The sequence below is a fragment of the Callionymus lyra genome, chromosome 10, assembly GCF_982586985.1.
Source record: "Callionymus lyra chromosome 10, fCalLyr1.hap1.1, whole genome shotgun sequence".
NCBI lineage: Eukaryota > Metazoa > Chordata > Actinopteri > Syngnathiformes > Callionymidae > Callionymus > Callionymus lyra.
Genome location: NC_141827.1, coordinates 5242405 through 5252500, shown reverse-complemented (window position 1 = coordinate 5252500; position 10096 = coordinate 5242405). Strand labels below are relative to the sequence as shown.

Below are 10096 nucleotides of genomic sequence, written 5' to 3'. Positions count from 1 at the left end.
TTCTCTGGACTGTGGCGAGCATTTCCTGCTCGTAGATAACGAGACACAGATGCTGCCAGAGGCTTGTTTCCCACATGTGGACACTTATGACGGAGAAACAACGTTTTGAGGTCTTTTCAGGTCATAAATTGTCAGTTAAATAAACCGCTGATGTCAAAACAATCCACATTATAGCAATAACCTGTATTTATGTCTGACTATTATTAGTCATTAATCGATAAAAAAAAAAAAACTTAAACATCTTTTCTCTTTATAGAGGTTTGCTATTATTATTATTATTTTTATTTATTATCATTTCTATTATTTTATATGTATTATTATCATTATTATTTTTTTATTTTAGTAAAAAAAAACATACTTTTTGTATGTTATGTATTGATTTATTCATAATTATTCTGATCATTTATTATTTTATTTTACTATTATCATTTTAATTATTTTCAATATTTTATATGTATTATTATCATTATTATTTACATACATTTGTACAGGTATATGCATTTTTCTATTTACTTTCTAATTGTATTTATTTATTATTATTATCATAATTTATTTTTTTTATTTTTACAATTTTATTTTTTTCATGTATTTATTTATTATTATTATCATTATTATTTGTTATTTTAGTAAATACAATAGTTCTAATTGCTACAATTATTTATATATTTTTATGTATTTATTTATTCATAATTATTATAATCATTTATTTTTTAATTTTACTCTTATAATTTTTTTTATTTTCAATAATATTATTATTATTTACATACATTTCTATATACATTTTTTTTTTTTACTTTCTTATTGTATTTATTTATTATTATTATCATTTATTTTTTAATTCTTACAATTATAATTTTTTCATGTATTTATTTATTATTATTATTATTTATTTGTATTACATTTTTACTATTATCATTTTTGTTATTCTTTCTATTTTACATGTGTTATTATATTATTATTTATTGTTTAATTGTATTTTTTACAATTATTATTATTTGTTATGTATTTATTTATTATTATTATTATTAATTTATCATTTTATTTTTATTTTATAATTACTACAACATCAATCAATACTATCCATGAAACTATGTTAGTTTTAATTTAACAAAAATATATCAAGTTTAAAAGATTTCTGTTAAAATATGTCAAAGTTGCCCATTTGTTTAGTTCCTCTCCTGCTATGGTTACTTTTGTGCGTCTTTAGACTGTTGTTAACAGTCAAGAACGGACAGAAATGTTGAAAAACTGCAAGATATTCAACATATAATTCATGGAGGAACATTTTCAATCAACTCTAAAGTCAACAAATCAAAATAAACATAAGAGATCAGAGCATAAATGTGATTTGATTGAGGAAAAAAAAGAAAATAGTAACACAATTTGGTGATTGACCGTCAGGCGACAACGAAGAACAACATTCTGACGTGACATGTGAGACCATCTTGTGACATCATGGTGTAAGTGGCTGGTTTAAAAAAAAAGCTAATGGTTAGCTGCTACGTGCTAATAACCTTTGACCCCTTCTCTCTCTCACACACACACACACCTGACAAATGTGTGTTCGAACTGAAACCCTAGTATTCAAAGTTGATTCTTCTCTGTGTCCAGTATCGTCTGGAGACCTTCACCGAGTCCAGGTCGACCGAGTGGGCCCACAAACCTCATGAAGGTGCAGCTCCCACGTGTGTGTGTGTGTGTGTAAGTGTGTGTGTGTCACATCTGTGTCGTGTGATTGACAGGAGAGCCCGCGGACTTCTACACCCAGACCGCACCCCGACCCTGGGAGGTTCCGGCCACGGCTCCGGGACTTTTCCAGAACCACACGGAGGAGATCCGAGTGCCGTTCACGTCCTCCATCAAGGTCTGAGATGTTACCATGAATTTATATGTTATACGTTATCTTCACGGACGACCTTCAGATGAAAACACTAAAGTTTATTAAAGAGTTTGTGTTTCACTCATTTTCACTAGTTTTACAGGTTTATTTGTTGACGTGTCAAGAGTCGCTGAGTAATGATTCTTCAGAGAAATACCATCTTTTAAAATAATAAAACAACATTTCAGGCATTAATAATCCATAGAAAAGTTATTATACATACATTGATATATATATATATATATATATATATATATATATATATATATATATATATATATATATGAATATATATTATATATATGAATTACATGTTTTTTGACTTCGAATTTATATTTTATTTTAAACATAATTATTTTATGGTTTCTAATTAAATGGTGTCTAAAATTATTAGATTTCATTTATAATTAGCATGTTTTATTTAAACGTGTTGCAATTAAACTTCTGGCCGCTAGATGGCAGCAGTCATTACGTCCTCTGCAGCTGAATAAACAATGACATCTTGTGAGATTACAGAGATTCAAGTCAATTCAATTCAATTTTGTTTAAAGTGTCTTATCATAAAAAAAAGTAATCTCAAGACACTTTACAGTTTAAGTAAGACTATAGTGGAGAAAAGAAACTCAACTATGAGTGAATCACAGCATGACAGTTGAAAAACTTCCTTTTAGATGAGATGGCTGAGGACGAGAGGATACAGTGAGTCCAGCAGCTTTTAAAGCTGATGTTTGGACATAGTTTGGTTTGAAAACAAATGAAATCAGTTACGACTTCGTCAAGAGTCATGTGGTCTGTAAATACTACAACACCAGAGTCAAGTACTGGACAATACTACACATATATACTTGTTACTACACTATCACAACACCAGAGTCAAGTACTGGACAATACTACACATATATACTTGTTACTACACTATCACAACACCAGAGTCAAGTACTGGACAATACTACACATATATACTTGTTACTACACTATCACAACACCAGAGTCAAGTACTCGACAATACTACACATATATACTTGTTACTACACTATCACAACACCAGAGTCAAGTACTAGACAATACTACACATATATACGTGTTACTACACTATCACAACACCAGAGTCAAGTACTGGATAATACTACACATATATACTTGTTACTACACTATCACAACACCAGAGTCAAGTACTAGACAATACTACACATATATACTTGTTACTACACTATCACAACACCAGAGTCAAGTACTAGACAATACTACACATATATACTTGTTACTACACTATCACAACACCAGAGTCAAGTACTGGACAATACTACACATATATACTTGTTACTACACTATCACAACACCAGAGTCAAGTACTGGACAATACTACACATATATCTTTGTTTCTACAGTATCACAGTGTATTTGTATCATGATACATATTGTTCATCGTGTGTTTTGTGTGTTTGTTCCAGGACTGCCATGTGTGTCACGCCAGCGGAGTCGTGTCTTGTGAAGAGTGTCATGGCAGTGGATTTGTAAGAACACAACTCATGCTGTGAAGAGTGTGTGAGGCTGAAGCTGGTGTGTGTGTGTGTGTGTGTGTGTGTGTGTGTGTGTGTGTGTGTGTGTGTGTGTGTGTGTGTGTGTGTGTGTGTGTGTGTGTGTGTGTGTGTGTGTGTGTGTGTGTGTGTGTGTGTGTGTGTGTGTGTGTGTGTGTGTGTGTGTGTGTGTGTGTCGCTGCAGATGAAGGAGTGTTGGGTGTGTACCGGCTCCGGTAAGAAGCTCGAGGAAGACTGTGATCGATGCAATGGAACCGGCAGAGAACGGTGATGAACGTCTTCTAGTCGTCTTTCACACTCACTTGTTCTTCTCGTCTGCTGTTTATCAATGTTTTACTTTCCTCTGCGCCATTTTAAATCAGATTTAAAATGTTTATTATTCACAACCTTGACTCTAAACCTCAACTTAATGTTCTTTTTTTAGGATCTATTCACAAGATAAATCTAAATTAAAAGCATTATATCCATTATATATAAATGATAGTGTTGCAGAATTATTTATTTGTTATTAATTGCAGAAAAATTGAAAGGAGTTTTAAATATTTCACATGTTTTTCCACAGTTATTTTGTGTTAATATTTATATAATCATAAATTATAATGTTGCAGTATTAACAGACCACATGCCTCTTGACGAAGTCGTAACTATCTCCAGACATCAGCTTTAACAGCTGCTAGAATCACTGTATCCTCTCGTCCTCAGTCATCACTGAGATCTCACTGGCTTGTAAATGTTCCTTCAGCTGCGGAGGACGTAATGACTGCTGCCATCTTGTGGCCGGAAGTTTAATTGCAACAATATGTAACAAGATAATGAAGACAAACGCATTGTGAACATATTACATGTTAATTATCAATTAAATCAAATTGAACACTAATGAATACAAAACTTTTATTATTAAGTATGATTAAAAACATTAAAGACTTACAAGATTTATTATTTTTATAATTTCATTACTATTACATTTTATCTTTTCCCCTTAATACATTTTTTACCTTTTATATTACCATATTTTAACATGTTGTTTTATTATTTATTATAGAGGTTTCTTGTTTAATTTCCTTTACTATTGTGCTGCTTTTAAATGACTGATGTTTGTTTTCATGTAAAGCACCTTGTGACACCCTTTGTCTGGAATGTGCAATAAATATAATTATTATTAAGTTATTATTAAACCTTAATAACCAGATTACTTTTTTGTGCTATTTCTCTCTCTCTCTCTCTCTCTCTCTCTCTATCTCTCTCTCTCTCTCTCTCTCGTGTTAAGAAATTAACAGACTAGGAAAAGTTTAAAATGTAGAAGAAGAGTCAAAAGTTGTCTACATTTGGAAACTTGAGTGCGACTTCTTTGTTGTTGATCACTGTGTGTTATGATTGTGTTTGTGTAGCTGCACAGAGTGCGACGCTCACGGAACAAAGGAGTGCGACACGTGCGAAGGGAAGCGTCAACTGCTGACCTACATCGCACTGAAGGTGGAGTGGTGAGTGGAAACATGTTGATCTGAGAGATTGTCTGGATGTTGATCTGAGAGATTGTCTGGACGTTGATCTGAGAGATTGTCTGGATATTGATCTGAGAGATTGTCTGGACGTTGATCTGAGATATTGTCTGGATATTGATCTGAGAGATTGTCTCGAGGTTAATTTGAGAGATTGTCTCAAGGTTGATCTGAGAGATTGTCTCGACATCTCGACGTTGATTTGAGAGATTGTCTCGAGGTTGATTTGAGAGATTGTCTTGACATCTCGACGTTTGTCTGAGAGATTGTCTCGACGTTGATCTGAGAGATTGTCTGGACGTTGATCTGAGAGATTGTCTGGATATTGATCTGAGAGATTGTCTGGACGTTGATCTGAGAGATTGTCTGGACGTTGATCTGAGAGATTGTCTGGATATTGATCCGAGAGATTGTCTCGAGGTTAATTTGAGAGATTGTCTCAACGTTGATCTGAGAGATTGTCTCGACATCTCGACGTTGATTTGAGAGATTGTCTCGAGGTTGATTTGAGAGATTGTCTCGACATCTCGACGTTTGTCTGAGAGATTGTCTCGAGGTTGATCTGAGAGATTGTCTCGAGGTTGATCTGAGAGATTGTCTCGACATCTCGACGTTGATTTGAGAGATTGTCTCGAGGTTGATTTGAGAGATTGTCTCGACATCTCGACGTTTGTCTGAGAGATTGTCTCGACGTTGATCTGAGAGATTGTCTCGACTTTGATCTGAGAGGTTGTCTCAAGGTTGATCTGAGAGATTGTTTCGACATCTCGACGTTTGTCTGAGAGATTGTCTCGACGTTGATCTGAGAGATTGTCTGGATATTGATCTGAGAGATTGTCTCGAGGTTAATTTGAGAGATTGTCTCAACGTTGATCTGAGAGATTGTCTCGACATCTCGACGTTGATTTGAGAGATTGTCTCGACATCTCGACGTTTGTCTGAGAGATTGTCTCGAGGTTGATCTGAGAGATTGTCTCGACATCTCGACGTTGATTTGAGAGATTGTCTCGAGGTTGATTTGAGAGATTGTCTCGACATCTCGACGTTTGTCTGAGAGATTGTCTCGAGGTTGATCTGAGAGATTGTCTCGACTTTGATCTGAGAGGTTGTCTCGAGGTTGATCTGAGAGATTGTCTCGACATCTCGACGTTTGTCTGAGAGATTGTCTCGATGTTGATCTGAGAGATTGTCTCGACTTTGATCTGAGAGGTTATCTCAAGGTTGATCTGAGAGATTGTTTCGACATCTCGACGTTGAGCTGAGAGATTGTCTGGACGTTGATCTGAGAGATTGTCTGGACGTTGATCTGAGAGATTGTCTCGCTGTGATCTGAGAGATTGTCTGAACGTTGATCTGAGAGATTGTCTGGACGTTGATCTGAGAGATTGTCTTGACGTTGATCTGAGAGATTGTCTCGCTGTGATCTGAGAGATTGTCTGAACTGTGCAGGAAGAACAACCTGGACGATCACGTGATCGAGCAGAACTCTGGCATGAAGATCGATGACCTTCGCTCCGTGAGCGGGAAGCAGCTCTTCATGAACAGCAATTACATGGTAACACATCTTTACATTCCTACCAAATACTCAATACATCAGAGGAAAACTAACTCACTAACTACATCTAACTATGTGGAGCATAACCTTGGATTTAACAAACTTTACGTTTATATTCTTTGTTATCATGAACTCTTAAGTTAAAACTCAAACATAACTTTTCATCAAATAAACTTTACGTATAAATAAGACTGTGTATTGTCAAGAATGTGTTGATACGATACGTATCACGATACATGTGACGATACGATATATTACGATATATTGCGATACTGTAGTAACAACAATATACTGTTTCTTTTGAAAGATACAACACTTTTCTGGATTTTACAACAAAGAAATGAGCAAATACTTTCTCTAAACAAACGTGAAAGTGTTTGTCGTAAAGTGCTTCTAAAAATATCAACAACAAAAGTAAACTTATATTATCAATAAAGTGCATTAACACAAACAATGTGGAGCAACATGTAATGTCCAGCATTTGTCATTGTTTAATTTCTTAACTTTAAACTTTGTTTTAAAGACAAAATGAGTCCAAACATCAGCTTTAAAAGCTGCTGCACTCTTGTGTTTCATTTCTTTTTCACTCATCGCTGCCATTTCAACGGTTGTTACTTTAACACGGAGGAAATGACGACGCCAACTAGTGGCCGGAGGTTTAATTGCAGCACACAAATTAAAAAACGCTGTGAATATTTGAGTGTTAATTGTAAAATAAAACATCAAATGATTGTCTTTTATACACACACTATTGAAATCTAAACCAAAAAATAACTTTGAATTAAAAGGAAATGTTATTTCAGAGATAAAAAAAAACAAGTATTTATTTATTTTTGTAATATTGATACAGTATCAGGAATAGAAATATTACGATATATCTTTAGATCAATGTTTTTCTTACACCCCTACTATATTTTCTTTCATATCATGAACTCGGAGTTTAAACTGAACCATAACTTTTAATAAAATAATGTTGATAATCCTTCATATCAGGCCAGAGAAGGAAATGAAAAAGCTTGTGGAGAATATTAACGTCAACATGTCGTTCAATGGATATATTTGTCTCCGCCTCAGGTTTATCCTCTCACTGGCTTCCCCTGCGCGGCCATCAGTGAAGCGTCCGAGCGTCTGGTGAGGGAACACCAGAGCAAGTATCCTCAGACCTCCAGGGTCCTGCAGCAGGTAACAGCTCCCACCTGTGGTCCGACGAGAGGATGACAATTAAATGTAAAACAAATATGGAACAGTTGTGTGTTGTATGACAGTGACATCATAATATGAAATAGTTGGATTTAACAGTTCATATTTTGAAACTTATTTTATTGAATATTTTAATTTATATTTATTTATTTATTAAATAATTGAATAAAATAAAATGAGATATTCAAAATAAATCGATTTGTTTTTACACAAATTGTTTGTTGTTCTAATTCCAATAGTTAAGAAAATAGATGAATAAAATATTTTTTATTCATAGCTTTTTAAATGAAATACAAAAATGTTTGTGTAAAAGTGACACCAGTCGAGTGACTTGATCGAACGGTCACATGATCGTCTGTGTGTCGCATGATTGGCTGAAAGATTGATTTAATTTAAAAGGCTACAAAAAATGTTTTAAATATGAATTTAGAAAAAAATAATTCAGCCTCCTGCTCTCCCACAAGCATCATAACAAAATGAATAAATAAATAAATGTATAATTTAAATCAATTATTTAAGAAAAACATTCTTAAAAAAAAAAAAAATTAAATACATTTTAAAAAAATCAGTTTCAACATTGTTAAACTCAAGCATTCAATATTCTGATGTCACTGATACTTCCACATATATACTGTATTTATATATATATACAGTATATTTGAATTATTAGAATTTATTTCAATCATGTTTATTTTTAGCTTATTTTAATGTTGTTTTTCTTGTGATTCTCTCAGAGGCAGACGGTGGAGTTGATCCCCATCACTAAGGTCAACTACAAGTGGAAGGGCGACACTCACATGTACTACGTCTACGGCAACGAGAACCAAGTCAGCGCCGACAACTACCCGGCGACCTGCTGCTGCGTCATCCTGTAGGGCGCTAAAGCCTACAATGCATCTGTGAAAAATCTGGTGATACAGCATATTTGAGGGGTTTATATTTTTCAAGTTAATATTATACAATTTAAGTCTTTATTATAAAAGTAAAGCTTAATAAGTTTGTTATTGATTTATTATCGTTTTCAGTTTGGTCTTCGTAGAGTTTCCATGAATTCATGGAAAAACTCTTGTACACGTGAAGTATACAGAGCAGCTCTAGGGGGCCCCCTGGAGGTCACTACTCTAACTACATGTATACAAGTTATAACAGTGTTGCTGTCGCTGGTTAAACACAGTCAAGTTGATGTATAACTAATGCTCACTAACTAACTAAACTACTTGATGGTCAACATTTCATTCATGTGTGATTTAGATTCTTTAACTTCATTCTTAACCGGAGTCAAATGGTTACAAAGCGGGTCGAGCGGTTCTGTTCACACAAATACCTTTTGCTGTTTCACAATATTCTACCTCCTGTTAGAACCTGTGGTTCTCAGTCTCAAACTCTTCCGGGGTCAAAGTTTAAACTCCTTTGATTATTACACTTGGTGGAAGTTTAACTTGATATTTCTACGTTTATAGATCAGTTTCCTCTGGAAGAGCTTCAGTCTCAGAAGAAACTTTTATTACTCGTATTAATACTTCAGGTGGACGAGCCTTCGTACCACTTCATCTCTTGACCACTTAGCTGAGCCGTGTTTCTGTGCAAAGACCAAAATGTGCCGTTTAAAAAAAACAACATTTAGTCGACTTCTGCTGTTCATTTCTACGATGTTTACTCAGCTGTTGCTTCTTTAATCGACATCGAAATAAGCGTCAACAACTACGAGTGCATTAATCTTTATTTGTGTGTTTAGTTACGGTCGAGCTCGGTGTTAATCTCCCATGATGCACTGCCTTAAGTCTACACAACCAAACTAGGTGCTAGAATCCACTTGTACGTTCATGTTTATTGTTCAATAATTTACATTTCACTTATTTTATGAAAGGTTTTATAATCCAACGTCTCCTTACGACCTTTGTTTTTGATGACGACAGTAACAGTGTGTATTTGTGACTAACAAACTTGTATTCTACTGGTGGAAGAGCAAACATCCCAGCATGCCTTGAATCTCGGTCTTTCGACAAGAGTAAAATGAAGAAAATAAATCAAATTGGATTGTTTTTTTTGTGAGTCTGAGCTCTTTAATGTTCATGATTAGAAAATAATTCTCATCGAGTCAATGTCGCGTCAGAATAATCGTCATGAAAACTCTTAACAACAAAAGTAATTTGATCGTCTCAGATCGTATCAACCACGGCCCTCGTCCCGCCCGTTGTTCCGAGTCTTCGTCGCTTCTCTTCTGCCTGACACTTTGTTTTTATGACTCCGGTACCGTTGCCAGGCAACAGCGATGTCCCCGGGGACTGACAGGATGCTTCCCTGGTGGAACGTCTTGATCTCCAGAGTCGTCTGGAAGCCATTAAGTGAGCAGATCTGTTAGATATCTCTCAGAGTCCCGCGACCACGAGCTCATGGCCGCCACCACAGGATCGTCTCGAGCGGC

At 34.8% G+C, this 10096-nt stretch overlaps 1 protein-coding gene across 1 annotated transcript in view; it reads left to right on the top strand.

The window, feature by feature from the left end:
• Positions 1-9689, top strand: part of LOC148069994 (protein SSUH2 homolog) — a 14785-nt gene extending 5096 nt beyond the window's left edge. The window contains exons 5-12 of the mRNA XM_087800071.1: positions 1612-1672; positions 1743-1864; positions 3331-3393; positions 3602-3684; positions 4806-4898; positions 6366-6471; positions 7546-7653; positions 8406-9689. Coding sequence (XP_087656197.1) covers positions 1612-1672; positions 1743-1864; positions 3331-3393; positions 3602-3684; positions 4806-4898; positions 6366-6471; positions 7546-7653; positions 8406-8546 — 777 coding nt within the window. The 3' untranslated portion in view covers positions 8547-9689. The remainder of the gene's footprint in view (positions 1-1611; positions 1673-1742; positions 1865-3330; positions 3394-3601; positions 3685-4805; positions 4899-6365; positions 6472-7545; positions 7654-8405) is intronic.
• The last annotated feature ends 407 nt before the right edge of the window (positions 9690-10096 follow it).